The sequence below is a fragment of the Elgaria multicarinata genome, chromosome 20 (genome assembly GCF_023053635.1).
Source record: "Elgaria multicarinata webbii isolate HBS135686 ecotype San Diego chromosome 20, rElgMul1.1.pri, whole genome shotgun sequence".
NCBI lineage: Eukaryota > Metazoa > Chordata > Lepidosauria > Squamata > Anguidae > Elgaria > Elgaria multicarinata.
This window is the reverse complement of record NC_086190.1, coordinates 4,710,437-4,728,239: the sequence shown is the minus strand read 5'-3', so window position 1 is coordinate 4,728,239 and position 17,803 is coordinate 4,710,437. Positions and strand designations below refer to the sequence as shown.

Genomic DNA, 17,803 nt, shown 5'->3' with positions numbered 1-17,803 from the left:
TAGGGCAAAGAGGGACACCCTGCAGCTTACAAAGTTGTCTGTGTCTGCCAGCAACCACCTGATTTTGAACTCTTCCGTGTGGCCTTCAAGGAAGTTTAGAAAGGGGAGGATGAATTTGGTCCGTGGTGATTTATAAAAGTGGCAGTGAAGAACATAATGAGCCAAGTCCTCAACTTGGCCTGCTACGCATATGCATAAACGCTCACTTACGGGACAGTTACCATATCTCCCCTTCAGGAGTTCTGTAGGCATCTAACTGACCAGTGACAGATACCAGAAAACAGAAAGCATCCCTGCTAAATTGAAATGTTTGAATCCTGTGTCTTCCTTTCTCCTGCTGGTTTTTTGGAGCCCCCCTCCCCCCAATGCTTTCGATGGTTGCAGCACAACCTCTGTTGCATCTGGTTCCGCCCCATGATCTCACAAGGGGAAGGCTGAGCTCCTTCTCTTCCCTGTGATATCTTTTGAAATCCTTCTGGGGCGATTTGGGGTTTAATGGCAACCCAGTGTCAGTTTAGCAGCAGAGTCAATTTCTGATCATCTCATGCTCTTCTCCCACTACCACCACCCACTCAGGAAGACTGTGGGGGTGGCAGGAACTCTGTAGCTAGCACCCTTCCGTGATCCTTGCTGCCCACGCCATGAGTGGGGCCAGCGTATCAGATAAACAGCATCCTCATAGAATCGTCACCAGAGAGATGCAGTTTATCATTTTGCGTGTAGAGCAGGGGGAGTGTGTGTGTCTGTGTGTCTGTGTCTGTGTGTGTGCGCGTGCGTAAAGAAGCACTTTTGTCAGATAAAGTAATTCCCTTTCACCGTGCAAGACGCCACTCGAAACAGAGGATCTCTTTTCCCGTCCGGGTGTCCAGCGCTTCACTTTCCCCGTCAGGCCCTAGAAACTGTCTCCCCGTATTCTTCCAGTCACCTCCGTTTCCTGGAACTGGCTTTCACAGGGCCAGGGGAAAAAGTAAAAGTCAGACAAACAGGTATGCTGCTGTTTGCCTGCTGGTGTGACATCTCAGTAGCTGGGGTTGTCGAATTCGCTGCATCAACAGCTCTCAGAATAACAGGCTTTTCGCTTGTCAGTCCGTCAGAGTCAAACGGCAATTTTCAGCCGCGGCTGTCATGGACGCTTCCATAGGCATAACTACTTATTATTTTCCTGGCTCAGCAAGCATTTTCCGGCTGAGAGACTTTCTCATACTGTTTTCCAGCATCCTCTATATCTTGTCCCTGTTTTGGGGATCTCTTGCTTAAAGAGAATCATAGAATAGCAGAGTTGAAAGGGTTCCATAAGGCCATCCAGTCCAACCCCCTGCTCAGTGCAGGAATCCACCCTAAAGCATCCCTGACAGATGGTTGTCCAGCTGCCTCTTGAAGGCCTCTAGTGTGGGAGAGCCCACAACCTCCCTAGGTAACTGGTTCCATTGTTGGAGGAAGTTTTCCCTGATGTCCAACCGGAATCTGGCTGACTTTAACTTGAGCCCATAATTCCGTGTCCTGCACTCTGGTATCCATCTTCCTTTCCTTCCAATCTGGATTGTCCCAAATTTTCCTGGCGTTTTTCAAAGTTCATCTGCAAGAGATTCTCAACAGCAAAGGGGAGAAAGGCAGCGGGTGGAGTGGAAGATAGCAAAATGGTTTTATCCTTTTTTCCCAGCAGGTTATGGTTCACAGTTCTGTATCTGCAAGATAACATATGACATTTATGGAAGTATGAATTCATCCCTTGTTCCATTTGAAGGTATCAAAATGACAGTTGCTCACAAGGGACACATTTAACGATCTCATCTGAAATGCCCTTCTCTGTTTCGGCATGTAACTTATGGGTCCCAGTCCTGTATCCCTTCTGGAAGTAGCATCCACATCCCAGATCAGGATGGAGGAGCAAAGCATTCTGGGAATCAGAGTGCTGGGGACCATCTCTTTTTAGGCATGTGAAGTTTAGGACATGCTGTTCCTGGAATACTAAAGTTAAGGAAGGAAGCAGTGCTGAAGCCATTCAACAGAGGGGGTAGAATAATAGAATAGTAGAGTTGGGAGGGGCCTATAAGGCCATCAAGTCCAACCCCCTGCTCAATGCAGGAATCCACCTTAAAGCATCCCTGAAATATTGCTGTCCAGCTGCCTTCCTGTCACTTGAGCCTATTAGTCCGTGTCCTGCACTCTGGGAGGATTCAGAAGAGATCCTGGCTCTCCTCTGTGTGACAGCCTTTTAAGTATTTGAGTAGTGCTCTCATGTCTCCCCTCAATCTTCTCTTCTCCAGGCTAAACATGCCCAGTTCTTTCAGCCTCTCCTCGTAGGGCTTTGTTACCAGACCCCTGATCGTCCTCGTTGCCCTCCTCTGAACACGCTCCAGCTTGTCTGTATCCTTCTTGCAGCGTGGTGTCCAGAACTAGACACAGTATTCAAAATGAGGCCTAACCAGGGCCAAATAGAGGGGAACCAGTACCTGGCGCAATTTGGAAGCTATACTTCTATTAATGCAGCCCAAAATAGCAGTTGCTGTTTGCTTTTTTGCAGCCACTTTTTGCAGACATGTAAACATATTTAATGTGTCATAAACATTCAGAGGGCAGAGCTAAGGAAGACCAGAAGCTTCTCGCAGTTTATTGCCGATGGTCTTGCAATGGCTACTAGCCCTGATGGTTGTGTGCTACCTCCAGTATTCGAGGCAGTAAGCCCGTGTGCACCAGTTGCTGGGGAACATGGGTGGGAGGGTGCTGATGCACCCATGTCCTGTTAGTTCATCCCTGGCCAATGGCTGGTTGGCCCCTGTGGGAACAGAGTGCTGGGCTCGATGGACCCTTGGTCTGATCCAGCATCAGGGAAGTTCTTATGTTCTGCTGTGCACTGCAGCCATCCTGAGTTCCGTTTCAGTCGGAAAACATCTCGCATAAACCCTGGAATTTGAGCACGCTGGGTTTGAACAGTACCCCATCCCTTCAGCTCGTTCCCTGAGGAACGCTGGAAACTGCCTCATACATTTCTGAGCATAACTAGCCCTTCCAGAAGGGTGGGCAACCTGTACCCCTCTCCCGGTTGTTGGAATGCAACTCCCATCCTCCTCCACCAGGACTAGTTCTAGGTTTTTGAGGACTCTTGGGCAAGACAGCTTCACCGAGCTTCCTCGCTCAGTGAGTCTAGCTTCTCACCACCATTGTTCCCAGCTGCTCTTGTTCTCCATGCTCTGTCTCATCATGGCTACCACCCCCTTCCTTGATAGGCAGATAAAGCCTGGGAGCAAGTAGACCATGGTATCTACTGCTCCTCCTTACCACCATCTCCACTGTCTAGGGCTGAGGAAGAGGCAAGTGAACAATGCAGGTTGCAATGGAGGAAGAGGAGGAGGAGGAGGAGGAGGAGGAGGAGGAGGAGGAGGAGGAGGAGAGCAGCTCCAGGGAGATCTTGTCCCTGGGCTCTTGCTGGGGTGTGGGCTCTTCGCAGCTGCCCTACCATGCCTACCCTTGAAGCTGGCCTTGTCCCTCACCATTGGCTATGCTTACTAGGGCTGATGGACATTGCTGCCCATCACCTGCAGAGTCACCTGTTGCCCACTCCAGCTCTATAGAAATGTAGGGTGCTGTTTCATTCTGTTGTCTATCTAGCTGAGTATGGCTTAAACTGATTGGCAGAGTCTTCCCCAGCCCTAGATGGAGATAGTGGGGATTGAACCAGGGACCTTCTCCATGCAAAGGAGGGACTCCACCACTGAGCTGAGGCCCTTCCCCTAAAAAAGGCAGGAGCAGAGAAAGCTGCCTTGTACAGAGCCTGGCCAATGTTCCACCTACCTCAATATTTGTCCTGCTCTAGACTGAGGCCTCGCTCTTTGCAATGAGGTTCAGGAGAGGTCAAGATAGAAGGCATAGATCAAAACACAGTTAGGCAGTCAGATAAGTTACACAGTCCAGAAGCAGGGTCAAGAAATGGTCCAAGGGTCAGTAGCATGGAAGGCACAGAGTAAGGCACAGGAAGCAAAATAGCAGAGGCCTTATTCCCAACAGCTGCCAAGTTACCAGTGAGAACTGATATTGCTTGAGCCCCACCCAGTGCTCAGCTGCATCCTGTTCAAAGCTTGTCGGATGAAGGCTCATGAGGAGAGCCTGGCTCATGAGTAGTCCTCTTCAGTAAAAGAGCACTCCTTCAGCTGGCCACTATCCTATCAGGGATCTTAAGGTCCCGGTGTTCTCAGGGGCTAGGTGGTGGCCCAGCATCTCCCTGTGCCTCGGAAACTGATCTCTCTGCCTCTCTTTGAGTCAGATTCAAAGGCCCAGACCATCTTGGCTAGTGCCAGGGTCTCCTGAGGGGTCATGTGGCTCTGAAAATTCTGGTTTCTCTTCTGCAGATGACTCCCATGTCAGCATGACACATTGTGACCATGACAGTATTGTCTACACCTGCTGTTCTCAGCTTTGGGTCCCCAGATGTTCCTGTACCACAACTTTCATCATCCTTGATGATTGACTATCCTGGCTGGTAATGCTAGGGGTTGTAGTCAAGGAACATCTTGGCATTTATTGTTCAGTGGCAAATCTTGAATTGTATCAGAATATGCCATGACATTCTTTTGGTCTGCTCTCAATGCCTCTGCATTTTGCACAAATCGAAGCTTCCAAACAGTCTCCAAAGGCAGCCCCAGGTAGAGTGCATTGCAGTAGTCTAGCCAGCCTTCGTAGATAACGGTATAAAGGATTATCAGTATATTCAGTTGGAATCCAATTTGACAGATCCATTCTTGCTCTGGGTTCCCAGATGATAAAGTCTCTGAAGAAGGCAATGGCTCCGGTTGTCAGCGACGTCTCGGTTGACTGGGTCTTCCCCGAAACGACTGAAGTCTTAATCTCGCCAGTCAGTGCCAGCTGTCTTTTTCCAGGGGACCGCTTGGTTGGCTACAGCATTGTCTGCGATACATCCCTGTACATTTCTAACCCCAGGCTGGTGAGTAACTACCATGGTAAACCTATCTTGGAGCTGTTAGAGAAATGCTGCCACAAGTCATGTCTGGTTGTCGTTCCTTCTAGGTTTAGACACCTGTGGATCTTGAGAGTTCTTCAGATGCAGCTGTCAAATGTCTGGTCCAAGTCTAAGCTGCCAAGAGGTTAAATATAGCGTTGTTTCTCTGTACCCTAAACAACAATCAACAGGAATTAAGAGCAGCTTTGGACATTATTTTATTAGCTTCTTTGGTGCTTTATTTAAAAGATCTCTGTCCTATTTTCTCACCATTTAGGTCTGTAAGGCTCTTACATCAATATGGTCTTTCAGTCTTTCAGGGGGTGGTCGTCTGCAAGCATAGGCATGCGCACCACATTTCATTAAGGTGTGCACCCAGGGATAGATATATATAGATATAGATATAGATATTAAGGTGAACATTTATTGAATACTGAACCGTAAAGGACATTATTTTTAGTAATTAATTCATTAAACACTGTAGACACTGAGGCCCTACTCGGTGTTCGGCTTGCCTGACTGTGGGAGGGCTGTGGCAGGTGCGGGGAGGGGGGAGAGTGAGAAGACGCTCCTCAAGTCCCTGCATTGGTGGGGCTTTGTGGTGACACTGGTCAGAGGAGGGGCTTATGAGGCAGGAGGCCCCTCCTCCTGGCCTCTTTGAAGAACAGCTTCCAGTAGAGAGGCTCCCACCAAAATGCTTCCTTTTCACTCTTGCTGCCAGGATGAATGGTGCTCTCTCCCAGGCAGCAGTTCTTCGGTGCGGTGGGAGAGCCACCGGAGGGCAGGTGGAGGACCCTTACCACTGTGTCTGAATCCCCCTCTGGATCCCTACTCAATGGCGCTCTCAATTTGGCGCTTCTGGCTTGATACAGCACCCCCCTTGCGCAAGCCTATGTCTACAGGTCAATCTTCCAGCCTAGGACAACCCAACAAAATCCTTGGGTTCATGCCAAAGGCTTACACCAAAGGGACCATTGGCATGGACCTTTAGGACACCTTGCCAGCACCACCTGGACAATGGTGGAAAGGCACCCTTCCAAACCAATCAGGGAGCAAAGCACATAGCATAGGGTGACCCTATGAAAAGGAGGACCGGGCTCCTGTACCTTTAACAGTTGCATAGAAAAGGGAATTTCAGCAGGTGTCATTTGTGTATACGGAGAACCTGGTGAAATTGCCTCTTCATCACACCTGTTAAAGCTGCCCTCTTTTAAATCTGGTCACTCTAGTATAGCTCCTGCAGCTTTAACTGTTGTGATGAAGACGGAATTTCACCAGGTTCTCCATATATACAAATGACACCTGCTGACATTTCCTTTTCTATGCAACTTAAAGATACAGGAGCCCTGTCCTCCTTTTCATATGGTCACCCTAACATAGCAGCATCCGAGTCAGGGCATTGGGATGGTCAAGGCTGCTCCTGCCTCACAGTTTTCCCCCCACAGGCAACCTTCTTTTTATCTCATAAGAACAGAGAGTACAAACTCCCGCTACTACATGCTCTTTCGCAACGAGGTAATGTCTGAAACAGCTTGCAGTCTCTGAGCATCAGCGGAATTTCTTTTCCTTATTGAGCAATGGAAGCTCTCACATATCTGGGGTTAAGAATCAGGGATCCTAGCATACACGGAACTTCTAGATGGACTGGAGCTACGGCTTCAGCAAGATCTATCACTCAGTGTTAGAGTGATAGAAATCCAGGCTTTTCAGGCCTGGCGGATTCCCATGGTGCCCCTGACCTGGCCTGCATTTCCAAATCCAAGATCATTTTGGGGAAGAGAAGGTTTGGTTTGGTTCCGTGTTTTGTTTTTTTGTTTTGTTTTTTTTGCGTAAAAAGCAATGTGTGTTATTTGCGCAAATTACAGCTGAAATTTGCGCAATTTGCAGAAGTAGCTTTATACAAATTTAAAAACAACCAGACCAGAAATCCACAAGGTGGCCCAACTCGACGCAGATGAAGTCAGGCCAGCTCGCAGGAAAGAGATCTGAAATCCGGGCGACTGAAGCTGATTAAAGTTGGGTGGGCTTTCCACCCCCACAGTACAGATTCCAACAAAATCCCTCGTCCAGGAACTAGCATCTCTGACCAAAGGATTTCAGAACCTTATCTGAGACTCCAGAGAGCTACTGCCAGTGAGAGGAGATGATCCTGGTCTGGACAGACCAAGGCCCCAACCAAATAAGTAGCATCATCTACAGATGGTCCCTTTCATTTCCAAAATCAGCCCCTGGCAGAAAGACAGGAAGGGGGAACGGAAAGGTTCCATTTTGAAGCCCCTGCTTCCCTCGTTTTCTCGCTCCTGCAGGACAAGAGGCGGCGTTACAGCATGCTGCATTCCCAAGGCTCGGGCAGCTCCGTTTTCTTCCACTCGCAAGAAGAAGGCAGTGCCTCCGACAACTGGGCCTCTGCCAAGGATCCGGAAAGTGGATTCCCTTCCGAGAGGAGTCCCGATCTTCTTGGCACTGCCGGAGACCCGGGAAGTGAATCCGACGTGGACTCGGGTCAGTGACCCCTCCATCCACTCTTTGCCCATGTTCATTGCTTACGAAAGATAAGAGTTCCCCCCTTTCGTTGCTCCTTTTATTATCTATTTATAATTTATTTCATTTATATCCCACCTTTTTTTCCTCCAAGGAACCCAAGGCAGCATACATAATCCTCCTCCTCTCCATTTTATCCTCACAACAACCCTGTGAGGTAGGTTGAGCTGAGAGGCTGTGACTGGCCCAAAGTCACCCAGTGGGTTTCCATGGCTGAGTGGGGACTAGAACCCAGATCTCCCGTCTCCCAGTCCAACACCTTAGCCACTAGGCCACACTGGCTTTTGGTTCACTTTGCCTTGAAGTCCAGCCCCCTTGAATCTACACAATGGATTTAGGGATTGGAGCACGCACCCTTTGCCACCCCAGTGATGAGGATGAGGATGATGGTGATGATTAGGGTGGTGCCAATCTAGGCCTCGGATTCGAAAAATCGAATCCCGATGGCCATTTCATGACGGATCCGCCATTTAAATTCACTGAGCCCTAGGCCTCCGTAAAGAAGGAGCAGCCTACAACTCCCAGCATGCACTGGCTGAGAGAGCTGAACCTACTGGAGGCCAGGGACGGTGGCACTCTGGTCCTCCCCACTGCCACAATCACCTGCTCACAAGCGCAAGCTCACCACCGAGATCAACCATTCACCGCTGGGATCGCCCACTCCCTGTTGTGGTCCAGGATGCCCCATTCCCTGGAGGGGTCCTTGTGTCTTCCACAGCTGCCCCACAGCTGCCTGCTTCCCCCCATTGTTGCTACTGCTGATTTATACTGCATTAAGGGTGCAAAATCTTATGCATGTCTAGACAGAAAAACATTCTACAACCCCATGCAGAAAGAAGTCCTACAACTCCCAGCATCCCCCGGCCAGCATCCACATGGCTGTGCCCTTAAAGACACAGAGATCACAATATAAGACAGCCCCTGTCTGCCAGCTCTTATCCTAATAAACTCATTACATAAGGAAAAGGGAGGCAAGACAAAAGCAAGCAAATCCGGTACTAGTTCTTGATGTTCCGCCACCTCAGACAGCCGTCCTCTGCTTGAATACCTTCATCCAAAGGACGGGCCAACACCTCCGAGGAAGTCTGTTGAACAGCTCTTACCATTAGGAATTTCCCCCTAATGTTTAGCCCAAATCCGCCATCCACCACCCATTGATGCCGGTCCTGCCCTTTGGCGTAGCAGAGAACACGGCTGCTCCATCTTTTGCGTGACGGTCCTTTGGTAGTTCACATCGTGTCGTTCTGCCGCATAAAGCAGGCTCCATCTTTTCGCAGGGATGGACACTGCAACCTCTTCGCGGCGGAGGGCATACAGCACCAATCAAATCGCGGACCGCGAGCCCTCCCGGAGGGTCCCCACCGCCAGTGATCCCAGCTGTGCCCTGATTAAGAATCCTCTCCGGAAAGCCCAGCTGCAGGATCTCAGCCAGATCGGTCCGGAACTGCAGAGCTGGGAAGCTGAGTTCCAGGTAAGGGATGAAGGAATGCTTTCAGTCTGAGGGAGGGGCTTCAGGGACTGCGCTCCTGGGGTGGGCATGGCCAAAGGCAAAAGGGGGGAGAGACACACACAAAAACCAAAATACTAGCGTGTTCTACCATAAAATCTCTTCCTGCCAGTATCTAAGCCATTTAGAATGGCACAAAAGCCAAATGATTGGCAGTCAGGGGAAGAGGTGGGGCCAATTGAAGGGGGCGTGTCTCTCTGAAGAACCCGGAGGAACGGATTGGGATTCCAAGTGGGCCATATTTGACCCACAGATTGGGTTTCTGAATCCCAATTCAGGGCAACCGGGATGATCAGGGGTCTGGAAACAAAGCCCTATGAAGAGAGACTGAAAGAACTGGGCATGTTTAGCCTGGAGAAGAGAAGATGGAGGGGAGACGTGAGAGCCCTCTTCAAATACTTGAAAGGTTGTCACACAGAGGAGGGCCAGGATCTCTTCTCGATCCTCCCAGAGTGCAGGACACGGAATAACGGGCTCAAGTTAAAGGAAGCCAGATTCCAGCTGGACATCAGGAAAAACTTCCTGACTGTTAGAGCAGTACGACAATGGAATCAGTAACCTAGGGAGGTTGTGGGTTCTCCCACCCTAGAGGCCTTCAAGAGGCAGCTGGACAACCACCTGTCAGGGATGCTTTAGGGTGGATTCCTGCATTGAGCAGGGGGTTGGACTCGATGGCCTTGTAGGCCCCTTCCAACTCTGCTATGCTACGATTCTGTGATCCCCCCTCTCATCTTGAATTGTCCTACTGGAGTCCCCCCTCAACATTGCCCAGGGGATGAAGCCATTTTGTGAAAGGACTCCCATGTTGATAACCAAGATGGCTGGTCTATTTATTAATGAAATGTATTGATCGTCTTCTCCTACCCGAAGCAGTAATAAGAGACCTTGGGTTTGTGGTGGGGAGTTCAATGAAAATGTCCACCCAGTGTGCGGTGGCTGTAAAGAAGGCAAACTCCATGTTGGGCATTACAAGACAAGGAATTGGGAATAAAACTCCCAGTATCGTACTGCCTTGATACAAATCTATGGTGCGACCACATTTGGAATACTGTGTACAGTTCTGGTCACCACACCTAAAAAAGGATATTATAGAGCTGGGAAAAGTGCAGAAAGGGGCAACTCAAATGATCCAGGGGCTGGAGCATCTCCCCTAAGAGGGAAGGTTACAACAGCATGGTTTAGATTGGAAAAAAAGAATCTAAGGGGAGACATGATAGAGATGTATAAAATGATGCCTGGTGTGGAGAAGGTGGAGAGGGAAACACTTTTCTCCCTCTCCCAAAATACTAGAACCCAAAGGGGGTCATCCCATGAAGTTGATATTCAGGAGATTCAGGACGGATAAAAGGAAGGACTTCTTCACACAACGCAGAGTTAAATTACGGAACTTGCTACCACAAGATGTAGTGATGGCCCCAGATTTCGATGGCTTTAAAAGGGGGTTGGATAAATTCCTGGAGGAGGAGAAGGCTAGCCCTAATGTCTATGTACTACCTCCAGTATTCGAGGCAATAAGCCTGTGTGCACCAGTTGCTGGGGAACATGGGTGGGAGGGTGCTGTTGCATCATGTCCTGCTTGTTGGTCCCTGGCCGATCGCTGGTTGGCTACTTTGTGAACAGAGTGCTGGACTAGATGGACCCTTGGTCTGATCCAGCATCAGGGCTCTTCTTATGTTCTAAGTATTGAAATAAATGATAATATCAAACAAACAAAGCCATTTTGATGTGATTGTATGCATGATTGCATGTTTTAAGTTTGATGTTTTACACGTGTACTGATGAGCTTTCAGAACACACACTCAGTCTTGATCTTGTATGTATGGTTAGATCAGAAGAATTTTTGTGTGGTGTTCTACTGTATTTGCAGCTCAGTAAAACACTTCGCAAAAAGAATCTCGACTTGTATTTATTTGCTCCACATTAATGCCACCCTTCTTCCAAAGAGTTCAGGGCAGTGTGCATGGTTCTCCTCCCTCTTATCCACACAACAGTCCTGCAAGGTAGGTTAAACTGACAGGTAGCAGCTGGCCTGTAGTTCCCAAGTGAGCTTCATGGCTGAATGGGGATTTGAATCTGGATTTCCTTGGTCCTAATCAGACGCAAACACTACAGCACATTGATTGGCTGTCCTCCTTTGCCATTTCCCCCTCTAGACAGGCCTCAGAACTAGGGTTCTACATGACCCGATTTGGAGGCTGATTAGAGCTTCCAAATCGGCCCCAACCCACCTTGGCCCACTTGGGATCCGGAGCCCAAAGCAGGTCAGACTCTGGATCCGAAGCGAGCGTTGGACATCCGAATCGTGTGCCTCCCCTCTCTCCCCCTGGAAACCCAGCTGCCCTGTGCGCTCGTTCCATTTAGCCATCTCAGCCTGCCAGAGGCAGGAAGCCAAGGGCACTGCGGCTGCATCGGCGTTCCTATAGCAACTCAAAGCCAGTTCTCTGAAGTTTTCTTGGCCTTGCGCGGAGACCCAGAGATCAAAGACGAGGCCACCCCATCGCTGGAGGGGGAAGGAGAACGCAGGTGGAAGGGCAGCAGGCTGAAGAAAAAAGGGGAGAATGTTGAAAGGAGAGATGAAAGGGGGCGGCTGAAACTGGCTGCATTTAGGCCGCTCAGCATCCCTGTGAAGTTGAGGGTGTTTGTATCCATGCTGTTCAGCTCAGATGTTTCCCAAATTCTGGCGTTATTCAGGGCTGTTGTTTGATTAAGAGAGATTCTTTAAATATGGTAAGTGGTAAATCAATAATAATAATAATAATAATAATAATATATAACAGTACAATTATGGTATAATATTATTAGTAGTAAAATAATATAACATAGTATAATATTGTTAGTATATATCATTAGTATATAATAATAATCCCAATAATAATAATAGGATTAAGTTGGCATTATTAATAATTATTAATATTAATCCTCATAATTATTAGCAGTATTACAGTTGTTTCCCCCGCTGATTTATTTATTTATTTATTTATTGCATTCATATCCCACCTTTTTTCTTCCAAGGAACTCAAGGCAACATACATAATCCTCCTCCTCTCCATTTTTATCCTCACAACAACAACCCTGTGAGGTGGGTTGGGCTGAGAGTCTGTGACTGGCCGAAAGTCACCCAGTGGGTTTTCATGGCCGAGTGGGGACTACAACCCGGACCTCCCGACTCCCAGTCCAACACTTTAGCCGCTACACTACACTGGCTCTCACACCACACTGGCATTCAGCCAAAAAGATCTCTGAAGCAGCTCACAAAGATCAGTAATAAGACAGGCCTGCCTTAAGGTTTGCAATCTAAAATAAAGGAGCTCTCCAAGGTGATTCACAAGTCATGTCACTTCTCTATTAAGCCGCGTCCCGTCTCATGATGCATCGTTCATCTTTGCATTTAATGTGAGCATCCTGGGGTGGTGACTCCACACACCCCGCCCAGGTTTCAATCAGAACCACTCAGAAGCACCTTGCAGAGCTCCTTTAGAGCGACTGAAACCCAGGGCGGATTCACCGCCCCACTGACATCGGAGCCACCAGCCTCCACTTAGTGACGCAAAAAGAAAAGGAGGGGTTTAAAAGTTGTTCGTATCATTCCAGGAGGAGGAGAAAGGCAAAATGGCACAGATGCTTTGTAGCATTGAGCAGGGGGTTGGACTGGATGGCCTTATAGGCCCCTTCCAGCTCTACTATTCTATGATTCTATGATTCTACACTTTTTATAAGTGCTGTTCCTGGCACAAAGGAGGGAATCACGATCCCCGCAGTGTGTGATGTAAGGGAAATGCCTCTTCTAAGACAGGCGCTAACTATCAATGCCTTTTGTCTGAGCTTATTATATTATAGAATAATGAAAAAGATCAATTTTATGGTCAATTACGCTAACAGATCAGTTGACTCAACGTTTCAATGCCAGTTTTAAACTTAGAAACAGGAGCTCAACACATAGGTTGGTATCCAGTGTTAGTCTTACTTACTAACTCTAAAATCTACTCTGCATGGTAGATAATACTCACTGTCTCTTTTTGTTCAAGATGATGGGGGTACTGTCTCTTTGAACTATGCTCATGTTTACTATCCATATGGAGATTGACAACGTGGCATTAAGAGTACAAATTCAAACTTAGAGTACAAAAAAACATTGTTCTCCTTCACTCCTTGACAAATAACTCAAAAAAATTTTTTTCATCTTAACAGTATTTTAGGGATGTGCTCCGCTTCTCCTCGGACCGGAGAAGCAGGAGCGGATCGGGGGGGCTTCATCTCCCGTTAAGGCGGAGGCGAAGAGGATCGGGGAAGCAGCGGAGCATTGCGGAGCGGATCGAGGTGAAGGCGGATCCTTCGCCTCAATCCGGAGCTCCACAAAAAAGTAGGGGGGGGTTACTTGGCCCTGCCGCTGTCGCTGCCGCCCATGTGGAGACGGCGGCAGAGCCAGGTAGGGGGGCAAGGGGGAGGGAGGTCTTACCTGCATCCATCCGCGGTCCCGCGGCTGCTTCAACTGAGCCCGAGGACTCAAACAGATCTTCCTGTTTGAGTCCTCGGGCTCAGTTGAAGCAGCCGCGGGACCGTGGAAGGACGCAGGTAAGGGGGTGGAGGGAGGGGGGTTACCTGGCCCTGCCACCGCCACCATCGCCGCAGAGCCAGGTAAGGGGGAGGGGAGTCTTACCTGCATTCGTTGCGGCCCGTCGCCAGCTTCACTAAAGCCCGCAGCTCAACCAAGAAATGTAGGCTGCAATCGGGGCCTAAAGTTCCTGGTTGAGCCGCGGGCTCTAGTGAAGCTGGGATGGGCCAGGACGGACACAGGTAAGGGGGAGGAGGGAGGGGGGCCTTACCTGGCGCCGCTCCCTGCCGCTGCGGAGCTCCGATTTGGAGCCGGAGCTCTGCAGCGGACCCTAGGTGGATCGAGGCGGGGCAGAGCGGGTCGGGAGCAATTTGCGGATCGGGAGCGAAGAGGATCGGGGGGTCCATGCACATCCCTACAGTATTTGCATGGGCAAAACATGTGGGATCCTACCCCTCATCATAGGAACAAGGAGCACCCATCAACAAAACATCCATACACCTTAATGTTGAGGAACCAAATCACCTGCCTTCAATTTCTAAATGTGTTTTGAAAGAAACAACATTACTGCCAGAAAAGACAACTAAAATCTGTTTTTGCCAGGGACTCAAATGGGGTTCTTGATATTTTTGAAAGCTAAATTTTATAGTACACTGTAGCTGGATTATTACAGTGAGCTTTAATAGCGACTGCCATGATTGAACCACCCAGAGAGCTTTGGCTATTGGGCGGTATAAAAATATAATTAATAAATAAATAAATAAATAAATAAATAAAATAACTCAAGCCTCAGTCATGTCAATGGGTCTACTCTCAGTAGGACTAAGAATGGATACTACTCATAGCAGTTTCAAACAAGAGACCATTTCTCGCCACTGCATAGCTTATAGAATTGCTTGCTTGCATTTTGCACTTAGAATGCAAGAAGCTGCTAATAGTGAATCAGGCCTTAGCATTGCCTATGGCAGGTGTGGAGAACCTTTTTTTTCCTGCCAGAGGGCTGAAATCAATTTCATAAAGCTAAACAGTTTGGGACCAGGCTATCTGAAGGAAGGCCTCCTCCCATATGTACCTGCCCAGATCCTAAGGTCATCCTCAGGGGTCCTTCTCCATGAGCCCCTGCCAAAGGAAGTGAGGCAGGTGGCTACCAGGAGCAGGGCCTTCTCTGCTGTGGCACCCTGGCTGTGGAATGAGCTCCCTAAGGAGGTTCGCTTGGCACCTACATTATATGCTTTTAGACGCCAGGTGAAGACCTTTTTATTCTCCCAGCATTTTAACAGTCTATAAATAAATTTTAACTTGGTGTTTTAAATTTGTAATTTTGCATTGCTGCTGTTTTTATCTGGTTGAGCTTTTATATTGTATTTTATATTATGGTTTTATATTGTTTGTTTTATATTTTAAATGGTTTTAAATTTTGTGAATCACCCAGGGAGCTCCAGCTATTGAAGGAGTATAAAAATGCAATAAATAAAGCTGTCGGGGGGCCACCTTCCAGGGGTGGGCCAGGCCAAGGGGGCGGGGCCAAAGGCAAAACCGCCCAGAGAGCTTCGGCTATTGGGCAGTATAAAAATGTAATAAATAAATAAATAAATAAAAAGGGGTGGAGCCCAAAATAAAATAAAAACCGTCTGCATATTTTAGATTAAAGCTCTTCCTTCCAGTAAGTAAGCCTAAGGAGAGGCGTTTCAATTAGGGCTGTGCTTTGCCCCAGTCGCAAAGCCCAAACCTGAGTCAAAGGCGAAGAGCCTCCGGGCGATTCGGGCGATGGCCAGCCACTGCCTCCCGCCCGCTCACCTGCTTGCCTTTCGGACTCACCTGAGGCCTCCGTGCACGCTGGTGAGGCCCCCAGCCTCTTCTCTGGCCTGCAGTAGAGCTATTGTTGTAAACTGTGGTGGCCGGAAATGATTGAGGGTCGGGGGAAAGAGGAGACAAGCATAAGGAAGAGTATTTTAAATATGGCTGCAAGAAAGGCAAATGCTATTTTGGGCTGCATTAATAGAAGTATAGCTTCCAGATCACGTGAGGTACTGGTTCCTCTCTATTTGGCCCTGGTTAGGCCTCATCTCTAGTATTGCGTCCAGTTCTGGGCTGCACAATTCAAGGACGCAGACAAGCTGGAGCGTGTCCAGAGGAGGGCAACCAGGATGATCAGGGGTCTGGAAACAAAGCCCTATGAAGAGAGACTGAAAGAACTGGGCAGGTTTAGCCTGGAGAAGAGAAGATTGAGGGGAGACATGAGAGCACTCTTCCAAGACTTAAAAGGTTGTCACACAGAGGAGGGCCAGGATCTCTTCTCGATCCTCCCAGAGTGCAGGACACGGAATAACGGGCTCAAGTTAAAGGAAGCCAGGTTCCAGCTGGACATCAGGAAAAACTTCCTGACTGTTAGAGCAGTACGACAATGGAATCAGTTACCTAGGGAGATTGTGGGCTCTCCCACCCTAGAGGCCTTCAAGAGGCAGCTGGACAACCATCTGTGAGGGATGCTTTAGGCTGGATTCCTGCATTGAGCAGGGGGTTGGACTCGATGGCCTTGTAGGCCCCTTCCAACTCTGCTATTCTATGATTCTGTGAGATGCCAAGGACGTTTCCCACTCTCCCTTCTCCCCTCCTGTGTTTTAGACACTAAAAAAGGCAACACGCAGCTCGCCTGCTGCACTCTAGTGCTAACCTGCAGAGCCAATGGTGAGGGATGATGGGAGTTATAGTCCAATACATCTGGACAGCTCAGCCCTGGCCTCTATGAGCCATTTTGGGGGTTTATGGCTGCTGTCTTGTTTTCTGGCGTTGCTTCTGCTAGAAGGTCTCTGTGGGAGATCCCAAGAGCTGCTTATCTGAGTGACATTTTCAAAAAATGGAAACGTCGGCCTTCATCTGGCTGCATCTCGGAAAGGTCAGCGCAACCTGGTGGGCGGCTTCAGCAGTCTCACACGGCTTCGGGCTTTCAGGAGAGCCGAGAGCAGCTCTTGCCCCGTACCTGGGGAAACGGGTGGGTGGGTGAGAAGAAACGTTTGCTGCGCTGTGTCAGTTAGCCAAATGTTTTGGGTGGTCCCTGGGTTGGTGTGGAAAGCTAAGTAGGTTCAGGGGCGTCAAAGGGATCCGTCCAGAGGCGGGCGCTGGGTTCCCAGGCTTGAGCCTGTAATGTGCACATACTGTGGTTGTGGATCGTGCAAATTTCTACTTACGAAAATGTGGGGGGGGGGGGGGTGAAAAAAACTTTCCTGGATTTCTGGGGAAAAGCATGTCCCGGATCGCAATTTTGCGGGACATGCGGCTCACAATTGTGGGGGCGTGGAAATTCAGCAAGCCCCCAAAGATCCAGATTTCCCTCTGCCGAACATCCCTGTCCTTGATAGGTGTGTATCTCCATCTCCAACGATGCGAGGACAAAAGCTGTGTGTGTGTGTGTCACGAACGCTGTTTGGAAGGTGCCATGACATCAGCCTACCTTCATCCACAGGGCCTAGTTTGAAGTGTCTCAACCTGCCCTAGGCTCAGCTGCCTTGTAGGCAGTTGGAGGTTATGGCTGCTTCAGAATAGGGCCCTGCACAGCTCCCCCGACTCGTCTTGGAGACTGTTTCAGATCCTCCGAAATAACCCCAATTCGATTCGGGGCACTTCGTTGGATGCCTGCCTCACCTTGGCGCCGAAGCAAGACACACATGCCCCGAAGCAACTCAGCCTTGCAGGTTCCTGGATGTCAGCTGTGCAGCCGGCACCCAGGAAAGCCAGGTACAAGGCCAAGAGCCAACCTGCAATTTAAAATTAAGATTGTAATGGAAGTCAGGGTCCACCTGACGTCCCTGCAAGGTAGGCTCCTGGACCAAACATCCTAGACTCCCAGGCAACCCGCCTCCCTAGCTCTGTCCACAACCGGGATGAGACAGATGTTCCAAAAATAAAGCACAAACACACATTATGGACTAAAGCAAGTGTATTAACACTACTAAGACTAACATGTAAGTCCTTGGTCAGTAAAAGCTAAGCCAAAGGGAAGAGGGAAGGTTGGGGAAGGGTGTGGGGAAAAAGGAGTGAGAAATGAAGCTGAGGGAAGGAATCATAGAATCATAGAATAGCAGAGTTGGAAGGGGCCTACAAGGCCATCGAGTCCAACCCCCTGCTCAATGCAGGAATCCACCCTAAAGCATCCCCGACAGGTGGTTGTCCAGCTGCCTCTTGAAGGCCTCTAGTGTGGGAGAGCCCACAACCTCCCTAGGTAACTGAAGCTAGCAATTACCCCAATAAA

The 17,803-nt window shown here is 49.0% G+C and overlaps 1 protein-coding gene across 1 annotated transcript in view; it reads left to right on the top strand.

Annotated features, from left to right (window-relative positions):
• Positions 1-17,803, top strand: part of VWA5B1 (von Willebrand factor A domain containing 5B1) — an 85,225-nt gene that overhangs the window by 45,804 nt on the left and 21,618 nt on the right. The window contains exons 11-13 of the mRNA XM_063145307.1: positions 4,754-4,939; positions 7,261-7,456; positions 8,773-8,966. Coding sequence (XP_063001377.1) covers positions 4,754-4,939; positions 7,261-7,456; positions 8,773-8,966 — 576 coding nt within the window. The remainder of the gene's footprint in view (positions 1-4,753; positions 4,940-7,260; positions 7,457-8,772; positions 8,967-17,803) is intronic.